This window comes from Schistosoma mansoni, chromosome 2 (genome assembly GCF_000237925.1).
Source record: "Schistosoma mansoni strain Puerto Rico chromosome 2, complete genome".
NCBI classification, from domain to species: domain Eukaryota; kingdom Metazoa; phylum Platyhelminthes; class Trematoda; order Strigeidida; family Schistosomatidae; genus Schistosoma; species Schistosoma mansoni.
In genome coordinates, this window is record NC_031496.1 from 11,258,553 (window position 1) to 11,283,615 (window position 25,063).

Below are 25,063 nucleotides of genomic sequence, written 5' to 3' on the forward strand. Positions count from 1 at the left end.
CTCAGTTCCCTCGAGATTACGAATTCAGCATGCCCACAGAAACCAACTATCACGAAAATTAAGTTCAAGGTTTCCTGCTGACTACATCTAATCACTTATTCACGACTGTAACATAAAAATACAAATTTATTCTGATTTATAAAGTTATGTATCATTTATTAGAAAAATGAAATGTGATATTACTTTAACTTCTGCTTGCTGTTACACTTGACCGTTGGTTAATTGCATAGTCGATTATGTATTTATACAAACAGGTATAACACTAGGAAATATAACTGACTACATATTTTATCAAATCAAACTAAATATTTGTTTGTTAACGGAAAATATATGCAACAGCTTCTTCTTGAAGGTTGTTGATGTTATCCAGCCGATAAATAAAATAATATAGTATGCTGGACAGTAGTTTCTTCCCCATGACAAAGATAGTCTTTCTTTTTAGTCGTTCTAAACATCTTAGTGACAGCACAGTCTTGTTATTCAGGTGAATGTTTATGGCTTTGGTATGTTCTTGCTAATTTCCGTCAAGCCAACGCCCTATTCAATTTCCAAGCCATTCATGAAAACTCCAGGCTGATACCTCATGGTAACTTGAACACAAGTGAAAAGACGTGAAGTTTGATTATCTGCATTTGTTTGACTCCTAAAATAAATCAAAATGGAGTGTGAATACACTGCATTTTATATGATTTATTTACAACTAAGTTAATGTTCAGATTTGTATAAATTGAACTTAGTTGTATTTAATGATAATAATAATTCAATAACCTACCTTGTGAACAAACGGTTACAGTATTATACAATTAAGCAGCTATAATCCTTTCTAAGATGTAAGTACATGTCACATACAATCGGAATAAAATCAATTTCTTATGTCATTCGCATTGATTAAGTTATTACTTACCGTATTAGTTCTCTTACTTGACTGTTTAATTGTAGAGCTTTCAGTGTCGTTCTGGGAGGCGAATTAAGTACCTGGTTCATGTATAAGTTAGCTTTTTAGTTATCCCGATAGTAAAAATTCAGTAAAACCTAATAGTTTTGTTTCCAATTGGGTGTGTTTGCTTATTTTGTTTTTTTCGTTTGCCACTGTATTCCCATTGATTGCCTTCTTCAGTTGACCTCTGATTATGTGGTTGACTGATATCTTTCGTCTGCCTTAATAAGTCAAGTTTAGTTTGAGTATCTATCGAGTTTCAGTGAATCTGGAATTTTTTGACATTCTTAGAATTTTTCCCAATTTAGAGTTTCAAATTTTCCGCTGTCACATTCATATCTGTGATTGTCCACATTGTTTGATGGCAGTTATAATGCATCATGTCGTTCCACTATTAGTCTGTGTTCATATAAGCGTAAGTGAAAAAGGCATCGAGTTGTTCATTGTAGTGTTACTCACAATTGGTAAAATTTAATTTGCATGTGAATTTACATCTGTCATATTTTTTGTTGTCCTTCGGTCTACATTATATTAGAATGAAGTAACGGTATTAGTTTATGAGCTTTATCGATTTCAAAGGGCTTGATTTAGATTATTTTCAGATTCTGTGAGCTGATCTGGTTGATTGATCTCTGGGGTCGATTTTTGCAATAGTGGGTTGGATCGCCAGGTATCTTTTGATGAAGTAGGTCAAATAGCCGTTATTACAGAATACATACTAAAGAATAATTCCTTTAGTTTTTTGTGTACTTAGAATGTCTAAATAAGTTTTAGTTTTTTTGAATAATGTCTACGCAGAACAATGCTTGGGCTTTGTTGGACTGTTATCATTGTAATTTTGTATTTCACTTATGAGATTTAATTTTCTATTGACCTCCAAAGTGAGTCTAGAACTCAGCATCCATCATTTTAGAAGGCTTACACGTTGTTCACTAGGACATTGATTCACAATCTCCACCTACGTGTTTTATGGATATGATATTTATTATTATTTCTAAAGATTTTTAGGAGAAGTAAAAACTTCGTTTACTGAAATTTTGTTTATTGCATAAATATAAGTGCTGATTTCACACAACCATTCATCTGTCATATAAATGATTGACCAACAAATCACGAAGATTGGCGATTTATCAACCAATCGTTCCATATTTCAGAAAATGTTTCGTGTATTAATCCTAACAATTTATATTCTCTTATAACTGAAAACTGGTCATTTTGTCTCTGATTGGCAAGTGAACAATGAAAACCGATGAGTATTTTTTTTATGATTACTTGAATAATCCATGATTCCCACTTCATCTGATTTTATTTTCAGTTAAACACGAAACAATATCGTTATTATTAAATGAAAAAATCTACTTCTTTCTACTTTTTCTTTTCTTTCCCCCCATAGATTCCTGTTTTCTGCTCACTAATGCACGTATACTAGACTTTCCAATTGTATATGTTAGTAATGGATTTACAAATCTCACAGAATTTGGTCGTATTGAAGTGATGCAAAAACCTGGTCTTTGTCCATTTCTTCATGGACCACAAACAGATAAATCAATTATAATGACATTAGAAAATGCATTTAAAGAACAAAAATCTGAACATGTTGAAGTAATTTTGTACAAAAAGAATTGTAAGTCTATCCAAAACAGTATGCGCTTTATAATCGAAAGTAAAAAAAGATTCTGCTTGGCATAAATACTTCTGTAAAAATTATGTAATGTTGTATTGATAAGTGTTAACATAGACACGGAGATTAGACCTTTGAATGTTATGAAAGAACAATATTGATGAAGTTTTGTTCTCTGAGCTGGATGGGTTGATCATGGAGCTTTCATCATCCTTCTGAACGACATCATCAGCATAAACGTTTCCATCATCTCAAGAATATTAATGGAATACATCGAGTTCCGAAAATTCATGATCAGTTAAAACCTTTAGTTGATTCTTCTCTTTAACATAAGTGTAATGTAGATAACAATAATTTAGACCAAGACATCTTGTTCTACTAGTTCATTTTTAAAGCTGGCTAGGTATCATGTCAGACCAAGTTCTCTAACTTACGAATTCAGTATATATATATATAATTTATTTGCAGGTAGTTCTAATCACTGAGCTAATACAAAGCAATAAAATGTTACAAATAAGATAGCTTTATACCAATAGTTCTTTATTATATTCAGAAGGGGTTTGTGTGGAGATTTCAGTATTTTCATAGTTGAAAGCATGAGTCGTTCTCAAAATTCTTAAATTGTGAAAACTCATCATGACACCAGAGATTAAAGAAGGATTTTTCATGTTTGCTTCAAGTATCATATCATTCAATCTTTGTGTCAACACAAATTGATCCATATCTTCAGTATTATTCGATTTGCGAGATATCATGACCCTAGTCTAATCCCACTAAACTAATGACGAACCAATGGGTTTGCTTTTATTTTAATGAATTTTTAAAAAAGATTTATAAAGATAATAATAAATATATGTTAAATATATTTGAGGTTACAATCACATACGACTAGTAAAGCTGAATAGCTATACAAGAAAATGATACCATTTAGTAGATGCTATTAAGTATTGTTAAGTAAGAGGAAACTCTTTCAATAAAATGTACTGGCATTAATCACTATTGTAAGCAACAATGGATAGTGGCTAGCAGTGGAATCCAGGACGCGCGTTTCATCCTATTTGGGACTCGTCAGCTGGATCCTCCTGCATCCTAGACATCAATGGGAAGATTCAAACAAACAATACTAAGTGAATTAATCACTATCGTTTAATTCGAACAATCAATTACCTTTTGATAAACATTTAGTAGTATGTGCATGACCAATCACATGTAATCTAAGTTTAATAATAAGTTTGTGGTTCATAAGTATAATATGTCAGCTAATTTATGTTTGAATATTATTTATACTTAAAAGAGTTCTTTAATTCATGTAAGATCTCATGATCTAAGAATTTCAATAAATTGAAGCAAAGAATGAATAACACATAATGAACTTCGATGGCTTACTTACTTTCTTCAATCGTTAGAGTAATTAAGTTATATAATGAGGCCTTAGCAATGACTTCTTGAGTATCAATTGTATCACACTTTTACAAAAAACAAATGAAGCAAACATGAACGAAATAAATAAAGATAACATATAACAAATATTATTTTACCAAACACAGATATAAATTAATTTTATTTGTTGTCATTCTTATTATTCTTCAAGTGACCCCATTATGTATTTTGGTTGAATTAATTCCAATTCGTAATGATGAAGATTTGGTAGTGTTATTTCTTATCACATTCAGAGATTTAACAGCATTTCGTCAACCATTGAAAGAAGAATCTGCTCAGACATCAGCATTAGGAGCCTTTGCAGCTGCAAGTGACGCTGGAAGTAGTAAGTTTAATAGTATCATGTTTGATTACACAATTTCATCAGTTTAAAGAACCTATCGAGTTTAGTGAGAAAATGTATCATACTGCTGTAGCTAGACATTGACCAATGATAAACTTTGATTTGTATCACTGATAAACCTCATGTGTAGTATCTAAGTTAACAAACATTTCAGTTTTCACTGTTTTATCTAACAAATGTTTACTTATAATGAAATTGTACAACACTGTATCAATAATCAACTTAGGATTGAAACTTTTAGGTTTAAAGTTTCCTGAATCTGACGATAACTTGAGAACTAATTCAAAGGATGATACATCGATAGAGTATTTAAGATAATTTATAGTGGTGAAAACAAATATGTTATGCGATTGTAGAAAGGAAACAACAAATACTGCGCAAATTCAGATTGATGCCACGTGTTTACTAGCTGCAATTCTAAATGTGTTCCCAATAAAAATATCACTTGAAAGGGTTTTGTTTTGGTCCTAGCAAATTAATCATCAAGTAAACCAATTTTTTATTGATACACTATGAAACGAATTCCTTTGAAGCTTACAAATATTAGGATAAATATGGGCAGGATCAGCATTCATTGTTCGAATTAATGTATGCACTAAAATAACTTACAATTCATCCGCTTTCTTCTAAGAAACTACTAAAATCGCTATAAAGGATGGAGATGAAAACACATTTAAAGTTAAATAGACAAGCATGTGTATTAGCTAAACCTAATTATAAGGCTGATAACAAATTATGAAACCTTGTAAACAGGATGGATACGTTTCAAGTTTGTTATTCTTTACCAAGCGATTTCGAAATAATACTTATATGTCTGCACATTAACAAATGAGATGTGTGAATCTATCAAGTTTATCTTAAGTATCTTTCAATTTCTTCGGTATAATGATCTTTTGAACTTAACACTAAACATTTTGGAAAATAAAATCTAATCCGATTTCATTTTATATATATTTATGTTAAGGTTGGGGAAAATTTGCACGTCTAGTATTTGCTATGGTAAGACAGAAAGCTGAAAACTCAATTACAGATAATCCAGAAAAAGTAGATTCTCCACAATTAAATATTGAAAATGAAACAGTTCAATGTGTCCAAATGAAATCCACTGAAAAACAACAAAATCAACAATCTTCTGAATCTGATAAAAACATAAACAACACAAATGAATTAACCACCACCAATGATAGCAGTAATAATAATAATAGTAATAGTAATAATACAAACGATGAAATTGAATTGATTATTCCATTGAAGCAACGAAATCAACGTAAATCAACGAAATCTTGTCATCATTATTCAACATCAGATATTATTGATAATCTACCATCTAATATGATAAGTAGTAGTTATATGAAATCATTAAATAAATTAGAATCTGGTGAATTAAATTTATATAATTTAGAAATTAAATCCAGAAAGCATAAACATAATATATTTAAGAAACGAGTAAATAAAAAGTCCAACAATACTGTATTGAATTCAAAAAAGCTTGGAAATATCAAAGTAAGTGTCTGTTTACAAAGATAATATTACTATATTTTGATTGTATCGTTGGTTTTATTTGCTGAAGTACTTTTAAGAGATTTGTAGGTTCAACAAATAAGAAGGATGTATTGTAAGAAAAGATGGATAGTGGCTAGCAGTGGAATCCAGGAAGCGCGTTTCATCCTATTTGGGACTCGTCGGCTGAATGTACCTGCATCTCAGAGTTGATGTTCACTCTAGGACTCGAACCCAGTACCTTTCGCTTCAAATGCCATCGCGTTATCCACTCAGCTACTGAGTCCTGATACCCACTTGTTTGTGCAACGGGGTGAAGTTTAAATTCACTTAGTATTGTTTGTTTGAATCTTTCCATCAATGTTTAGGACTGCAAATGGTCATTCTCTAATTGGCATATATGCCTACTGTGAGTATTGCCTCCATCTTTGCTTACAAAGCTTGTGAATTAAGGCTATATCGAGGCAATACGTACAGTATGCACACATACGCCAATAGGAGACTGATCAATTGCAATCCTAAACATCAATGGGAAGATTCAACCAAACAATGCTAAGTGAAGAAGGATGTATGTTATTATAAAAAAAGGGATTGGATTGAGAAAGTCAATGCTTTCAAAATGATTTTAAAAGAAATATTGATGCAGAATAATATAAATTCATTATATTTCGTGGTTTCTCATCAACTACATACAACCAAATATGTATTAACATTGGGGTAATAAACAGTGTGGAACAATTGACATAATTGAATGTAAAGGATCGGAATAATAAAAGGTTATCAATGATAATTATATATATATATATATAAATGCAAGGAAAGGTCAGAGGTTATTAGGTATTAGAATGAAGGAAGCATAAAGGGTGGGTGGCGTAATAGTTGAGTGGAATTCAAAGACAGACAAGATCAAATTTGTGATAACTGCATGATTTTAAAATGTTTGATAAAGAATGATGCATAAAATATATTCATTTGGCATTGTTTACTTGTATCTCCCTAATGTTGTTTAGGACTGCAATCGATCAGTCTCTTGTTGGCATATGTGTAACCTGTGCGGATTGTCTTGATATTGTCTTAAATCACAAGGTTTATTAGTAAATAGGACTCAGTAGCTAAGTGGATAGTGTGATGGCGCTTGGAGCGAACGGTATTCGGTTTGAGTCTCAATGTGAAAATCAACTCTGGGTTCCATGTACATCCAGCTGACTTTCAAATACGACGATATTTATCGTCCACCTGAGCTACAAATCTTCTCTATCTCAAAAACAGTTTTTATATGAATATGGATGAATGTTTAATAACAACTCAAAAATTGACAAACCGAATAATAATTTTTTGAATTATAGATTTTAGACAGATGATAATTCAAAGTGTTTACAAATAAAGCGTATCATAAATTGTACTGACGCGAATTTCAAAAGTACATTTACATATACATAACAGTTTTCAATTGAGATCTTTCAAATTATCAGTTTAGACTATAAAAAACAATATTTGAACTCATTCATTCGATTCATATGTTTTATTGTTATTTTAGGGTACAAATATAAATGGAGATGTAGATGATCTTTTTAGTAATCAATGGCCAGCTCCTGAATCAGTTCCACGTTATCGTCCAGAACCGCCATGTCCACCTAAACATGTACTATTACATTATTCCGTTTTTCGAATTGTATGGGATTGGACAATTTTATTGCTTACTGGTTACACAGCTATCATTGTTCCATTAAGAGTTGCAGTTATTCCTCGACCAGCATGGATCCCTTCCTCTGAATCTTTAAATGTACGGACAAATAATCAAAAAGAATGGATACATCCAACAACTTTAGAGCTGTTAACTATAACAGATGCGATTATTGATATTATTTTCGGTGTAGATATTGTATTAAATTTTCATACATCTTTTGTTGGAGCCGGTGGTGAGGTGGTTGCTGATCCTCCAGTTATTCGAATGAATTATTTGAGTGGTTGGTTTACATTAGACTTATTGGCTTGTCTTCCATATGAGATATTAAAATATTGTTGGCCTGTAAATAACACTGTGAGTCATAGTAATTTCTTGGTTACATCATGTTATTAGATATCTTTGCTACCATGTATATTATCATTGGTTTGAATTTGTTAAGTTCGTCTCAATAAATGACGTAATTAAAAGTATTTGAGTTACCAAACACAATTACTCACAGTTACCTGTTACAGATAGCTGATTCCTATGTAGTTAACACCTATTGTTGTGATCAAGAACACGAGTGGGGACAATCGAATGTATTTAAGCACAAATTACAGACTATCTCATTGAAATCTGATAACCATACAGTGAACAGTTAATTTGCAAAATAACAATCAATTGACACAATCTTGACTGTTCCTTCTGCAAATATCAGTCCAGCTTCTCTGACCTCATTGTTCATGCATTTTCATACCGATTGCGCTTCGTTCTTATTCTTCTCTTATTGATCTTCTGCCAAAATACATTCTATACCTGACCCTCACCAAATAATACTTATGTGGATATAAGTAAACCACACGACACTGTGAGAAGCATACTCGAAATCATGTTCTAATACAAATTATGCCTATTGAACACATTTAGATCTTATTTCAAGAGAGTAAAGAAAACATTTACTTCACAGAAGTAATCTATGAAACGAAAACACTAATGTGATGTGATTACGAAAGGTTATACTTATAATTACCATACTTTATATTATTCTCAACAGGTCTTAGGAATGTCAGATAGTAGCTTACTATCTATTCTCCTTTAAATATTGAATGAATACCTGCAGTATATTTATTGTTATAGATTGAGACATTCTAGAAGTTCAACTATCTAAATAAAATCATAACGAAACACGAAAGGATTGTAGTTTTCATTGTAGTTTTGCTAAATATCAATCGGTGATTTAAAGTATATGACAAACAATTTTAACAAAATTTCTAAGCTAATGAAATAGCATATTATCCAGAATAGAAATTAACCATTCTCAATTCAGTATGTTCTTCTACAATACAAAGCTACAATCATGTTTAACATCTCTGTTTTTTCTAATATTATACATTTAACCATAATTCATGTATTTCTAAATGAATAATTCTGATAAATGTTAGTAGACAATGAGGCTTAGCGAAACTCTTAAGACTTGATAAATATTAAACCAAAAAGAAACAAACTGATAATCATCCTCTCCAGTGAATGAATTCTCGTCAATAAATCAATAAATTGGCTTCTTTCCAACTGACTTTAAAACATATTAGACTACTTTTGGGTTTTAAGATCTCAAGTTATATAAGCAAAGATGGATAGTAGCTAGCAGTGGAATCCAGGACAGGCGTCTCGTCCTATTTGAGGCTCGTCAGCTGGATGTACCTGCATCTCAGAGTTGATGTTCACTCTAGGACTCGAACCCAGTACCTTTCGCTTCAAACAACATCGCGTTATCCACTCAGCTACTGAGTCCCGTTAGCCACTTGCTTGTGCAATGAGGTGAAGTTTGAGTTCACTTAATATTGCTTGAATGAATCATCCAGTTGATGTTTAGGACTGCAACTGGTCAGTCTATACTTGGCATATGTGCATGCTGTGCGTATTTCCTCGATATAGCGTCCTGGATTCCACTGCTAGCCACTATCCATCTTTGCTTATAATGCTCGTAAATTAAGGCTATATCGAGGTAATACGCACAGTATGCACATATGGCAATAAGAGACTGACCAGTTGCAATCCTAAGCATCAATGGGAAGATTCAAACAAACAATACTAAGTGATTCAAGTTATATAAGTTAAAAAATTTATCATTTTTAATTATTTTTTTTGTTTTTGGCATAGATATTGGTTGTATCACCACCTATAAACGAAGTATTAAAACAATTTAAATTTTCGTTATATGATTTATGGCAGTCAATTGAATTTAATGCATTTTCTAGTGTTGATTAATAAACAAATTTCTTAAATTTTAGTCTTTTTTAAAAAAAAGAAGAGTAAAACATTTCAGAAGATCTTTTGAACGTATTCCAAATTAAAAACAAATCAAATTTTATTACTTTATGATCAGTCAATTTTCCTGTTGCGTTTAAACATATATCTATCTATCCATGTAAGAGTATATATAGATTATGACTATCATTATAATCTATGATGATTGTTTCGTACCATTTAAAATTCTTTAAATGAACGTACCCGAATCCAAACATCTTTACCTTCATATACCAAACTTTTATTCACTAAGCTAGTAAATAAACATAGTCATCGTGCTCAAGAAATGAAATATTTCTTGGTAGAAGTTTGTATTACTCAGTTATTGATACTTAGGACTCTATTACTATGTATTGATATTTATAACGGTGAACATAATATTTATCATAACTAATGATAATTATGATCCAGATGTTAGATTTTAAAAAATCTCACTTTTCATGCATTTATGACTTTAAGGTGCAATGACTAACCTTAGATTAGATTGTAAACTTCCAATACTGAAGTACACATATTAAATCGACAAATATATTAAGGTACTATGCTAGATGGCTAATTATCTTCGCAAAATACATCGAACCATTGTAACAGGAATTTTAATGGACAGTGTCATTGAATTTGAAATCAAGATAAAGTCACGGAAGCTCAAAAGTCCTTGATCTATATGTTACAAACTGAGTACTCAACGAAGTTATATAAGTAATGGAAATGCTAACTGAATAGTTTATCTTCTCATCACTACGTGAATGATACAAGAGAACTCATACATGCTAGTGGACAATACTTAAATTCTAGTAAAGGACTAGATTACTTGTGAGTACTATTAAATCATTTCACAAAAAGAAAGCATAACCTCGAAAAACATTGAACATTTAGTTATAAAATATTTTTCAAGTGTATACATTGCGTAATGAGCGTTTTTAACAACCAGTCGTATACAAAAGTCTGAATATTACTGTTTATCTATCTTCTCATTAAAAGTGACCTTATAAAATGATGAAGTGATTCATTTACAGTTGTAGAATTAGGTAATTACTAGTCAGATTTCGTTAAAGAAGAATAAATTTTCTATTAACTTGCATCGTGGTTAAGTTTATCCACTGACAGAATAAAGCATCTACCGTAAATAGCTTAGAAGACAATATCTACGGTGTAAATCAATCTCTGAATAAGTTAAATAACAACGATAATAATAGCACAATTGAAGGGAGTTAGACTATAGTAAAGAGTAGAACCGGTATAAATACTCTTATACATTCAAAAATGTATCCACTGCTTACATGTTGAAAACAATTTGAGGTTCTCTTGACGGAGATTAAAAGAATTTAGTTTTACTAATTCTGTGCACTGCTAATGCCTCATATTAGTTACCTAGAAAGTGACTCTACATAGTTACATAAGATCATCTCAGATGTAGCCACTGATACTTTTAACATGAATATTTGTGCAATGATTAACTAGTCGTTATGTGGTACATGTTACTTATGCTGACATATATAAGTAGTATGTAACACCGATCGGAAGTGGAATACCTGGTTGCAGAAAATTGATAAGATTGAATTAAGGAGAACAAGAATGTAAACAGACAGTAATTGTCATAACAACAAAAATGAAGGAACGATGAAGTTTGTGAGAGACAACTGATGGAAGATGTGCAGATAAAATATTTAATGTACGGTTCTCATATTTTATGAAGTCAATCGGACAGTCGATCATACTACCGTGTACTGGCTACTAACCCCCATTTTAGAACATAGGCTAACGATGTAGTGCCACCATACTTCAAAAATTCATAAATGAAATTGATTAGCAATTTATATAGGGTAAGAGAAAGGAGTAACGCTAAAGAATGTTATCAGTCAACAGTTGCTAATGTCTACTACGATTAGTTCTTCTTGATTTTAACCAGTTTCTTTGATTACGAAAATATATAATTAGAAGTACTGACCAAATCAGTATCAGATTTTCTAGTCAGCTTTTTATTATAAAACAGAAGAATAAACAGATATATCGATATACCTTTTAGTCTCCATTTACTCACTCTTTTTTAACTGTTGAAAAGATATTAATTTCAAATTCCATAGAAAACTATATTCATCTCATCAGGAAATCAGAACCAAAGATAATATGATATTACGTTTTTTCTAAATTAACATTTTATTCCGTATCTAATTCATACAATTTCAATCTTTTAATTGCCAATCATATTTTTCTAACAATTATAAGGATTTGGGGGTTGTTTGTGGAAATTTTTAGTAATTTTTTATATATAGTTGAAATCATGAGTCAATTGAAGCTAGACCACCATGGAAAACCTAGAAGCACTGGACGGCCGTTTATCAGGATTGCCTATCATTATTATTAACATTAAATTTTACGCCATTATAAAAGGAGAGCAGGAATATAAGTTTGTGTTTAAACAATGATTTGCTTAGATATGTCCTATTTTTGAATACTCACTAAAAATGTAATAATTATTTGAAACTATGAGGTAATCAAACTAAAATCATCATAAGGGTCGATAAAATCGGGATTGATTCAGAAAACTATTTTTTGTAAAGTAAATTATTCATAGCGTAGTGAACAAGAACACCAATGGGGACAATCGAATGTATGAAAGCACAAAATTACAGAATATCTCGCTAAAATATGACAACCATACAGTAAACAGTTACTTTGCAAACTATAAATCACTTGTCTCAATCTTAACTGTTCCTTCTACAAATACAAGTCCATAGTCTCCGATTATTATTGTACATGCATTTTCATACCGATTGCGTTTCGTTTCCGTTCTTTCGTTATCGATCTTCTGGTGAAATACATTCAATGCCTGACCATTATTATCTACTACTTATGTGGATATAAGTAGCCAACAACACAATAGTCCAATATTGTTTTATTAAAAAGTTCACCTTATATTACCCTATTTGTATGAATTATATAATTTTAACGTTTTACTAACAATATGGTTTATTTCTTTTTTCTCTTTAAAATATTCATTCATAGGAAGTTTATTATCTAATGGATGCATTACGTATCATTCGATTATTACGAATAGGACGTGCAGCTAGACGAATTGATCAATATTTAGAATATGTATCCACATTATTATTATTAATGATTTTATGCTTTTTTCTATTAGCACATTGGTTTGCATGTGCATGGTATGCTGTTGGTATATTTGATATCGAAAATAAAATTTATTATGGTTGGATACCAAGAATATATAATGATTCATTAAAACCACAAAATTGGGAAGAATTTACATTATATGATAATAGTTTAACAGTATCCATGATAAATTTAAATAAAACACAATTATTAAATCAACATATTACTAGTGTACATAATTCAGTATTGAATTTCGCATTGATTAATTCGAATTCACAATCAACATCACCTTCATATATTGAATCGTCAACATCATCATCACCATTATCATCATCGCCATCATCATCAGCATCATCGATGAAGTCGAAGAATCATTTCTTACAATTAACTAATACTACTAATTGTTCAATTAGTAATATATGTATCAATGAAACATTACAAAATGATACAACTATGACTAAAAGTTTAAAACAACAAGAATATAATAATAATAATATTTATCATATATTATCATCATCATCATCAAATTTACCTCTACAAAATTCTAAAGAGAAATGGACTGCTTATATAACAGCATTATATTTTAGTTTATCATTACTTACTACAATTGGATTTGGTAATGTAGCCGCATTTACAGAAAGTGAAAAATTATTATCAATTTGTTGTATGCTTATAGGTGGTAAGTGAACTTTTTGTATATGAACAATTTCAATTCCTTTTTTTGTATTATGGATTATTGTTATAGTGGAAATTACAAGAGTTCATTAATTGATTGTACAACTTTGTAAACTTTGACGTAAATGCTAAATCAAAACATTTTGTTTTCGGTGTTAGAGATCATTCGAAGAGAAAAATCAGATAATTCATTTATATTATTCTCTAGTTGAGTAAATAAACAAAGTGGCATTTTTTATAGTTGAAATCATGAGTCAATTGAAGCTAGACCATCATGGAAAACCTGGAAGCACTGGACGGCCGCTCCGTCCTATTGTGAGACTCCTCTGCAGTGCACATCCACGACCCCGCCTCGCAAGTTTCCAACCCATGACCTATCAGTCTCATGCGCGAGCGCTTAACCTGCAGACCACTGAGCCGGCACCCGATAGTGATAATGTTTAACTCTAACTAATCTACGAAGCTGAGCAACTGTCTGTCATATGCTCACTAGTGACTGGCTTCAAGAGATATTTCCTGGAGTTCTAGTGAGAAGCAGTGACCAGTGGAGTTCAACCAGGTCCGTTGTGAGATATCAACTCACTGAAGACTATGGTGGACGGTTGCTCAATTTCGCGTACTGGTTGAAGTTAAACATTAACACTGTTGGATGTCGACTCAGTGGTTCTAGAGGTTAAGTACTCGTGCACTAGACTGATATGTCCTGAGTTCGAATTTCGCGAGGCGGGATCGTGGATGTGCACTGTTGAGGAGTCCCACAATAGGACGAAACTGGTATTTGTTCACATCCTTAGTTTATTATAATTAACTGTAATATACGAAATTTAGATGGAATTTCTTTTTCCTAGAAAAAAATAGTTTGAAAACAATTCAGCTAAGATATTCTTCATTTCGATAACACTTTTTGTAAAAGGAAAAATTGAAGATGTTTCAGCTAAGAAATTTTTTTCAGAAGCTGTACAATCGTATTTATATGTAGTTTATACATGTAGTATTCTATGATGAAATAGGAGGAGCTTTACAAAATTACCAAAGATAGCCAAATGTATTCAAGGAGAAGTCAATGAAAATAAATTAATATAGCATAAAACAGTAAACATTATGAAAACAGTTTTTTAAGTATTAAGTACAATAATAGAAGGCTGTTATTTCAGTGTAATCAAAGTTTCCAAGTATTGAACAAAAAGAGAGTTGCATCAAGAGCTTACGTTACTTAGTTTTAGAAGTAAGGAGAGATGGTAATATATAAAATAAAGGATAACAATAACTGTCTACCTAATAAAGAAAGAGAAGAAGGTAATAATTAGCAAAATAATTCTGAAAATTCAAAGAGGTACCAAGGCTGTGGGGGAATAAATGGTTAAACATGGCTCCTCTGTTCACAAAGTTGAGATATGAATTGTTGAATTACTATACTCTTGTCTTTGTACAAATTCCTCACTCGAACATTTCTTAAAGTCAATTATTTTTTAATTTGTAAAGGATTTGAATGAAGAATGTGGTAGGGTATGACCAGAAATAATCTTTTGTTCAAGAATTGAGCTACCGCTCAGTTTGTTTTCCCCCTCAGTTAACCAAACAAAGTACTGCTCAGATATTTGTTTAACAACTACTCGCTTTGTACGACCAATATAACCTGCTCCACAAGAGCAAGCAGACTAGTAGATTGTTAAATCTTATTTATGAATCATCAACACATACGGTAGTCTAACAGAATCGAATGCTATCGATGAAGTTGCAATTTGGTCAATAGTCTAGATGACTCGACACTGTGTGCACTATGTTGAAATAAGACGGTGGTTGGAGGTGGTCAACAGGAAACCGTGGACTCAGGTTTCGTGCTACTTGGCACTCGTCAACAAGGTGTACCTGTAATCTTGAGTGAACTGGTGCTCCCTGACGGATTCGATCCCGTGTTACCCGGTTTCACAGTCAGAGACGTTATCATTGAGCTATCCAGGCCGCGACCGACCTCCTGTAGGACTGAGATGTAATCACAATGGGTGGTGATCAATGTCATGTGTGTCAAGTCTTTCTTAATGCAGTCTAATAGTCGAATAGAATATATATATTCCTACTACAACACAAATGGAGTTCATGAATATTTTGAATATAAAGATGATCTTGGCAAATTAACTGAAGAAGAATAACAATTAATAAAGTTCAAACGAATACACTGAAATACGGTTGTGCGATATTATAAATTGACTGAACTTAAATATGTAAACCATTGAATGCCAGTTCAGTGATTTAAATGCTAAAATAAAGTTTGAAATAATGACCCTTAAGGGTATAAAGGAAAACTCGATCCTGATAGAGTAAAAAATAAGATTTTAATACAAAGTATATTTTAACTAATCTCAGAGATTGAAATTTAAATAATTCCGATGTTTCTTCCAGCAAACTTATCTGGACTTCTTCAGGGTAGCAATCAAAATCATCAAAGAATAATTAATATTTTTTACAATAAAATCAAACATATACTGTTCTTATCCAATCATATTCAGATGTTGACTTTAGTAAGTAGTATCACATGAGTCAGTTGGATGCTAATCATATGAAAAGTTCACAATGTGAAGATAAAGTAATGAGTGATAGTGAGTGTGTGTGCGCATGTGTAAGTTTGAGATATTAGTATTTGATATTAAGTGTTTATTTGTTTTTATACGAAGTAAACATAAGAGTGCAATTCGAAGGTTGAAATTGTTTTTGAACTATCCATGTGAATGTAACAGAGAATCATCAAATATATAATTGTATTGATAAAATATTTCAGATTAACTTTTATCTGAATAACGATGCACGTGAGATAAACAGGTTGGATAAAGTTAGGGATCAATTACTTGTCAATGAACATTTGAATGTGATAGTTAGTTGAATAACATCTTTCCTGTTTAGGATGTTTATATTACCTCATGTATACAACGCTTCTGCAGTCAATCTTTCTGAAAACATGCCAAAACCTTTCTGAAGTATTTTTGGTCCTGTCGAAATTGATCATGAGCCCTGTTTCTAACGCATGCAACGTTATCGCCAACCTATTCTCAAGTTTTTCCCACATTAGCTGCATTACAATCATCACAGTTGTTCTCATAGACCATATTCTGCTGTTCTTCCTTTGGAAATCTACCTTAACTTCTACTAATGCTGATCTTATGGTATCATTATCCCGAAAATGCACGCTTATATTATGTTTGTTTAGAATCCTCTTTATTCATTCTGATGTTTCTCTACGGAATAGGATGACCGCGGTGGTCTTCTAATATTTCAGTAAACACTCTAGTTTAATTTTTCTTTCATTTCTAGTAATCTTCTTTGAGAACTTTTTGGGCCAATTGTTCACCCTAAATGTAGACACAACTCCATTTAATCCGACCTGTTGCTCTTTCTTCTCTGCTAATATTACTTTAAAGTGAATGCTTTGAATATGGAGCCAATTTGATTACCCTATCTGCAATATAAAAAAACAATAAACTTAATATGTTTAAATTATTTAGCTCAAATAAAATTCATCATTTTTTTTATCTTAATGACAGCTTTAGTTTATGCTACTATATTCGGGAATGTAACAACTATTGTTCAACAAATGTATGCAACACGTACACGATATAATGAAATGATGAAAGGGGTTAAAGATTTCTTAAAAATTCATGAAGTTCCAAGAGAGTTAGGTGAACGTGTTATTGATTATATTACATCATCTTGGTCAGTAACGAAAGGAATTGATACAGTGAAAGTGAGTTTTTGTTGAGCTTTACATTTAATTTTTAGAAAAATATATTATTTACTAGAAATGCGTTACACGATGAAATCGTGTTACTGTATTACTGACAGATGTTCTTTTGTTAAAATTGCGCTTATATTAAATTTTATGCTGTCTTCGCCTAAATTGTAACATGACTTTCTTCTGCAGATAACTAGAATAACATTCATTAATCTTAAAACTAGGTTTAAAGCATTGTAAACAAAGACGCATGGTGGCTAGCAATGGAATCCAGGACTCACATTTCATTCTATTCGGGATTCATCAGTTGGATGAACCTCCATCCCAGAGTTGCATGATCAATTACAGTCCTAAACATCAATGGGAAGATTTAGACAAACAATACAAAAATGAATTATTTTGAAAGAAGTTGACAATATGTTTCATGTTGTTTGTTGTAATGAAAGGCCTATATTAAGGATGATATTATTCTAACTAAAAAGTTAACATAATTTTAAGTAAGCCACAAGCAAATATTTTGAAAGAATAATTTATGGTATATGTATATGATATATATTGCCATGTGGAGCTGAAGGTCTTATGTGAGACTGGAGGTTCGCCACTGACATTGTGGATGGCTGGGAATTACCTTGGCACGTTATACTGACTGTTCATGTGAAAAGTTGGTTTGCTGGTTAACCGATTTCATTCATACTGTTGGTTACTTTTCATTGTTCTCAAAGGCTATTGTCATTGCAGTATTGTAAGGCATATCGCCATTGCTAAAATTAATGAGTTTGACTGTCGTGTAAGTGGAATGGGTCAACTTTGACCTGTTCATGCTGTGCATAATTGATTTATGCGATTACTGATCAGAATAGTTATACATGTGATTTGAATGTGTATATGAATGGTGCGAATGGTCCACTAGGGTGCTTAGTAGCTGTGTGGTTGCGCCACAGGATTGAGCTGTACTGTTCAGATTATAGCGTTGAAGCCCATATAGTGTCTGATTCTCCTGTGGGGCGAGATTGAGCTGTACTGCTCGGATTAAACCTGGGCAACGTCTGGCTCTCCTGTTAAACGGGATTGAACTGTACTGTTTGGGTTGTCACGTGAAAGTCTGTATGGTGTCTGGTTTTCCTGAAAACCAATGCAAAATTACCCTGGCTCACAAGGGTATATTATATAACTTATATATATATAAATGTTAGTCAATATTTGAACGAATAGCATGACAGAAATTGGTCTACGGGTATGTAGAAGATATTTTTCAGGGAAATTATTTTTGAAATAATCTCAGTGATTGAAATTTAAATAGTTTACCTTAATAATAATAGATAAGGTTTTACTATATTAGTTACTTGAAAAGATGATTTAAACGACAATCAGGCATTTCTAAGTAATATATTAAACTTTATTAGTAATATAATATAAACCAAATCCCACTAGTTTGATGATCTAAATAGCATACAATACCAATATAATTTATATAATATAATATATTAGCATGGTATTCAGCGATAGTACAAAACCTATACATCAACTTTGAATAGAATGATTTATTATTAGAGTTGACTACTGTTTATGTAAACTATTCAAAATCTTTTCAAATTTATTCCACATATATCTGAATTTAGTCAATGTGAATACTGACAAGCAAACAAGCAATTTAACTTAAAAAAAGCTGATCTAACAAAACTATGCATGACAAAAAGGACAAACAAACATTTAATCATCGATAAATATATGAAATTGGATAGTAACTAATTATTTTTTCTTCTCATTTTCTGTTCATCTTAGTTACAGTGTTTTGTTGTAACAAATAAAGTTTATCAGAAGGGGCTTTTGTGGAGATTTCAGTAATTTCATAGTTGAAATCATCCACGATCCCGCCTTGCGAAATTTGAACCCAGGACCTACCATTCTCACGCCAGAGCGCTTAACTACTAGATCACCGAGCCGGCATCCGATGATATTAATGTCTAACTTCAACTAATCCACGAAGTTGAGCAACCGTTCACAATTGTCTTCAGTGAGTTGATATATCCTAACAGATGTGGTTAAACTCCACTGGTCACTGCTTCTCACCAGAACTTCAGGTTCGAATCTCGCGAGGCGGGATCGTGGATGCACACTGCTGAGGAGTCCCACAACAGGACGAAACAGCCATCAAGTGCTTCCAGGTTTTCAATGGTGGTCTAGCTTTAATTGACTTATGATTTCAACTGTAAAATAAAGTTTAACGAATGCAAATAACTATAGTTTTATGCTGTTTATCATTTGTAAATCAACAGTTTCATTAAAGTTAGCACATTAACTTCAAGTGAGTCCCAAAAATAATGATATTTAGTTTGGTATATCACATAGTCTGAAGCCGTAAATCCATTTAACAACTAAGCTATGTTAAACAGAGAACATATGTAAATATATTTTTACTAAAAATCTTTTAACAGTGTAAAGTTATTTATCATCTGGCCCATTATAGTGCTGACTAGCAAAGTAACTATATTATGTATACTTTGATTGGAAATCATGAGTTAGTATTAGAGATTATAGCACGAAATGACAATATCATTCAACATAATTTATACAATAAAATAATGAAACATATAACTTTTGGAGTAGAGAATGATTAAACACTACAGCGCAGATGATAGCCTAATTATATCATAAATTAAGAAAAGGAACGATAAAAATATATTATGAGTCAATTGAAGCTAGATCACCATGGAAAACCTGGGAGCACTGAACGGCCGTTTCGTTTTATTGTGGGACTCCTCAGCAGGGTGCATCCACGATCTCGCCTCATGAGATTCAAATCCAATACTTTCCATTTTCATGATTTCAACTATAAAACTATTAAAATCTCTACAAACCCTCTTCTGATCAAAATATATCAGTTGGCGATCCGGACAGCTTCTTGTCTCCTCAAGAAAAGAAAATGTTAGTTAAGACATTTTTCAAGATGTTGAGCTACTACAACTAGGCTGAGAAAAATACCGTCTAATTTGGAGAAATTAGAATTTGATCAACTACAAATAGATAACCACATATAAGTAGATTCATTTAGGCAAAGAGTACTAAAGGACCAATAAAGATGAGTGTTGTAGACATAAGAACGATTAAAATCTACAGGAAAGTTTAATTCATTTTAGTATTAATATTTTCTGTTAAAAGAGAGACATCTAAATAAGCTGAAGATACACACTGTGCTTTGTGTTATTTTTTATATATCTATCCATTTGATAATTTTATCATCATCAATGCACTATACTTTCTAATAAAAGCAGTCATTTACTCTAATGTTCAAATATACATTACATTAGATTGTTATATTTACATTCTAACTATTTTAAGGTATTAAACTATTGTCCAAAAGATATGCAAGCAGATATTTCTGTTCATTTAAATCGTTGTGTATTCAATAGTCATGCTGCATTTCGTTTAGCAAGTGATGGTTGTCGACGTTCATTAGCTGTTAACTTTCAAACATTGCATACAGCACCAGGTGATTTAATCTGTCATCAAGGTGAAAGTGTTGATCAATTATGTTTTATAGCAAGTGGTACTTTAGAAGTATTGCAAGATGATGAAGTGATAGCGATACTCGGTAAGAACTATACGGTATCTTTTCATATTAAGTATTTATTGTATAAAAATAATTCAATATTTGTTATCAAATAATTTTGCAGTCAATGTAGTTTTTGATGTAAAAGCATATTCTGTAAAGACATAAACATCAATAGAGGCAAATGATAATGGTTACACTGGGTAAAGGTCACATTATATTATATATCAAGTGGAATCCAAATATTGGGGATATAAAATTATAATCCACGGATCAAACAACAGCATACCTACGTACTTATTTACGCCTGTTATCCCTCGAAGAGAAGCACGGGCTGCCCACCAGTATCCTCCAACCAGCATTGTCCTGGGCAATCCTTCCCAGTTGTTTCCAATTACTATTCATCCTTTTCATGTCTGCTTCCAATTATCGACGTAGTGTGTTCTTCGGCCTTCCGCTTTTCTGTTTCCCCTCAGGATTCCAAGTTAGCTCTTGCCTCGTGTTGCAGTGTGATTATTTCCTGTCCAACATCCTTTCCTGAATTTCTCTTGATCTAAAACCTGATTTGTTCTCTCACAGTAGATTGGTTAAAAAAACTAACCAAATATGGCATTCTGCAGCCAAATTTTAAAAATTAAAAACTCTCATCACTGATTAATCTCAACGAATTAAATGCTCCAATGTTTTCATTTTTCTCCAGTTGATTTTTAGTCCATGATAAAAAACGTACCTTATTCTGTGGCCTGATAAGTCAAGTTCTTTAAATCTATATTCTTTAAACAAATGACTATAAATTGTTTAGACTAAGAAATAAATGATTTAAATTTCTCCATCAAACTTGTTCAGCATTTAACTGTCTTCAACACTACAGTATATTTAAAAAGTATAAGTTGTCACACACTATATAACAGCGGATGATTTTTTGCTACAGGCATTATTTTCACTAACCCTTTCACTGCCTACTAAATGTAGCATTCCTGTTTCATTCAGAATTAGGAACAATTATACTAAGTGACACTTACAATGTCTCTGGTAATAAGTTATGCTACTCCAATTTCAATATTATGAATGAAACTATTCTATCCTATTCTTTTCCTGTTCCGCTAACTAGAGTAAAAACATCAGTTGTTTTTTCTGATAAACCTATTTGCTTTAAACTCAGTATAACCAATCAAAATACTTCAAGTTTACTCAATATATATCAATGAACATAGTGTTTGGAATATTTTAAAGTGGGTAATTGTCATTCACTCAAAATATCGTAAAAAGGAAGTAAAATTCTGTGAATAGGGTTACCGCTGAATAAGTCATGGTAAAAAAATTTCAGATTAATTAGTGTTGACTTCCTTCTCATTAGTTGTAATTCGAGATTGTTCATTCTAAACAATAATTGCATTAACAAAAGTAGTTATGACATCTAAAATAATTCTCTCCGCATTACTAAATCGATTGTATTACGTGTATAGTGATCTGTGAAACTGTATACTTTCTCAGTGATATTAGCTAGTGATAATGTATATAGTTTACCAAACATAGAATAATGTCATCTACCTTTAACTACACTGTATATCATACCTAATGGTACCATATAGATACTATCCAAACAAGAGAAGTAGAATTATTTTACTACAGTTTTATTTTGGGTAGTTGAATGCTTAAACTAATAAACAGCTGCTGTAGAGTTGTCTTTTGATAGATTGATCCAGTATTCATTGAATAAAACTTTTGTCATAGTTTCTGAGATGTTGGAGAAGATTTGTAGCTCAGATGGATGATTTTGATGACGTTTTATTCTATGAGCTGGATGGCTAGGTCGTGGAGCTTTCATCGTTCTTCTGAACGACATCATCATGATCAAAGCTTCATGACTAAACCATCCAGCTCAGAGAACAAAACTCCATCAAAATCATAGTTTCTGTTATATTAATATAATGAAAGCATCGTGTTAAGTGAAATATATGAAGATTACTATGGCAAATTACAATATGGTGTAGTTTCATTGGTTTCTTATTAAAATGTTGGTAGGAAACTGTATTGTCTGTGTATTTATTGAGTAGAATGTTAGTTTTAATGGTTGTTAAGTGAATACAAAATTATTTATTAATTATTTTTTTATTAAGTAGATATAAATTACTACCTTTGGTGTTGAACAGATAAAATTCTAGCTTTGGTTGAGTTATTAGTTTGCTATGAAAGAATAAATGACCGACAAACGAATAGAATGACTGGAAAGAGAGAAATTCTAACCTACCTGCATAAATGAGGCTAAAATCACAAATAAATAGTTGCTAAAGGATAGAATCTCTAGACAAGTGACTGACTATATCAGAGGATTAAGGGCATCATATATTTTCATTTAAAATGTTTAACCAATATCATATAGTTTGCCAGATAATTAACAACTATTCGGAAAAAATTTCATTTTATTCTCCCATCCTCAGTAGAACCTAAATATAGTATGCAAATCGAAATACTGTTACAAATGGGAAATATAGTGACGTGTTTAAGTTTGAAGCTTAAACAATGGTGGGCTAATTTTTACTCTTATCACAAAAAAGTTAGGACATTTAACAATAGCTATGATTTCCAATATTTATTATTTATTTAAACACATAAATATTGGTACAAGGAAGCACCAGATACATGTGCACCGCACAAATCTTATTCGATTTGTGTGAGGGTTATGATATTGCCCGGGTGCCCAAACTGAAGCAAGTGGTTTTCTTAGGAGGCCACACCCGGAGCCTTTGACCTAAAGATATGATCCACAAGGCAGTGGAGCATCGTGAGGGGATGCAGTTCCATGGTAGCCGGTGACCAACAATTGGTTCATACGCCATTTGTTCCCTCAGGATACTGGAGCCGATGTGCACCATTTGTTTGGAATCAGGGTTTTCCAACTCCACTAGGTGGACTCGCAGTGTCAACCAACCCGGTTAAAGCGCCGGTCATTCGCATTTCATCCTCTCAATTTCGTAAACAACACCCCTGCCACGAGAAAGCAGTGAGTAGGACTTGTGTGGCAGAGGCTATATACTCGTGGCCATGTGAGAGCATTTCGAGAGGGAGAGCAGGCTGTCCCCACTCTTGGCTGTACCAGGGCATTTGCGGGCGAATTCCAATAAGTTAGTGTTACATAACCTTTTCAGTGGGTATCTGTAGAACAAGGATTACAGTCACTCTAATCAAAGTTGTATATAAACTGGTAGGAACAATTTATGTTTTAAAGCAATATTCTATTTGATTATAGCGAAGTGCACAGAAGTGCTTTGTGAAATACAGACCTAGCATTAAACAATATCCTATTTTCAAGCATTTTATTATCTACTAAACCTAAGCAGCATAGTTAGTTAAGAAGCATATTCATTTCCCTTAATGTTCACTACTTTGATAGAGTTACAACTCAATAAATATAACCGATGAATTGCAAATTGAGTAGTATTTTATATCTTTACTAAAAAAAATCTTCTGAAAGCTATTGGTTCCATTTAATATTCAAATGTCATTTATCCTAATGATAACTCTCAACTATTTAAAATTAGATCTTCTTAACTAGTTACAGCGTTCATCTAAACATCAAAACAATAAATTTTTTATTATTCTTGACTTATCATAGGTCTTTATGTAACTTCAGATAATTTTAAACATATCATAATTCTTGTAATATTATTTTCTGTTTTAAAGGGAAAGGTGATGTTTTTGGTGATCCATTATGGAAGAATACAGTGTCAGTACCAGCGGCAGCTAGTGTTCGAGCGCTGACTTATTGTACTTTGCATACAATACGATTAGATCGTCTACGAGTCGTTTTAAACTTCTATCATGCATTTGCAAATAGTTTTACAAGAAATTTAGAGTTAACTTATAATTTATGCAATAGAGTAAGTTTTATGTTGGTTTATAGTCCTGTAAACTTATATTTCATTTTTTGATGAGACATTTGCCCAGTGTTTTTTAAAATATACATAGTTGTTAGCAGAAATGGATAGTGACTAGTACTGGAATCCAGGAAGTGCGTTTCGTCCTATTTGGGTTTCGTCAGCTGGACGTACCTGCATTTCAGAGTTGATGTTCAATCTGGGACTTGAACCCAGTACCGTTCGCTTCGAACGCCATCGCGTTATCCACTTAGCTAATGAGTCCTGATAGCCACCTGCTTGTGCAATGGTGTGAAGATATATTCACTTGG

General features: G+C 32.1%; 1 protein-coding gene and 2 non-coding genes across 3 annotated transcripts in view; 1 reads left to right on the plus strand and 2 right to left on the minus strand.

Moving 5' to 3' along the window:
• Positions 1-330: 330 nt before the first annotated feature.
• The window catches only part of Smp_146620 (putative voltage-gated potassium channel), a gene marked incomplete at both ends in the record, with an annotated part of 30,146 nt that continues 5,413 nt past the window's right edge, over positions 331-25,063 (plus strand). Inside the window, 10 exons of the mRNA XM_018795668.1 lie at positions 331-352; positions 2,331-2,561; positions 4,150-4,323; positions 4,496-4,582; positions 7,443-7,882; positions 12,821-13,022; positions 13,404-13,604; positions 17,137-17,336; positions 20,664-20,916; positions 24,559-24,755. Of these exons, the coding sequence (XP_018649958.1) occupies positions 331-352; positions 2,331-2,561; positions 4,150-4,323; positions 4,496-4,582; positions 7,443-7,882; positions 12,821-13,022; positions 13,404-13,604; positions 17,137-17,336; positions 20,664-20,916; positions 24,559-24,755 (2,007 nt within the window). The remainder of the gene's footprint in view (positions 353-2,330; positions 2,562-4,149; positions 4,324-4,495; positions 4,583-7,442; positions 7,883-12,820; positions 13,023-13,403; positions 13,605-17,136; positions 17,337-20,663; positions 20,917-24,558; positions 24,756-25,063) is intronic.
• Positions 6,057-6,123, minus strand: Smp_tRNA_02278_Pseudo_TTG.1.1. Its single transcript has one exon. It is a non-coding gene (tRNA).
• On the minus strand, positions 24,944-25,015 carry Smp_tRNA_02159_Pseudo_TCG.1.1. The gene has a single exon. It is a non-coding gene (tRNA).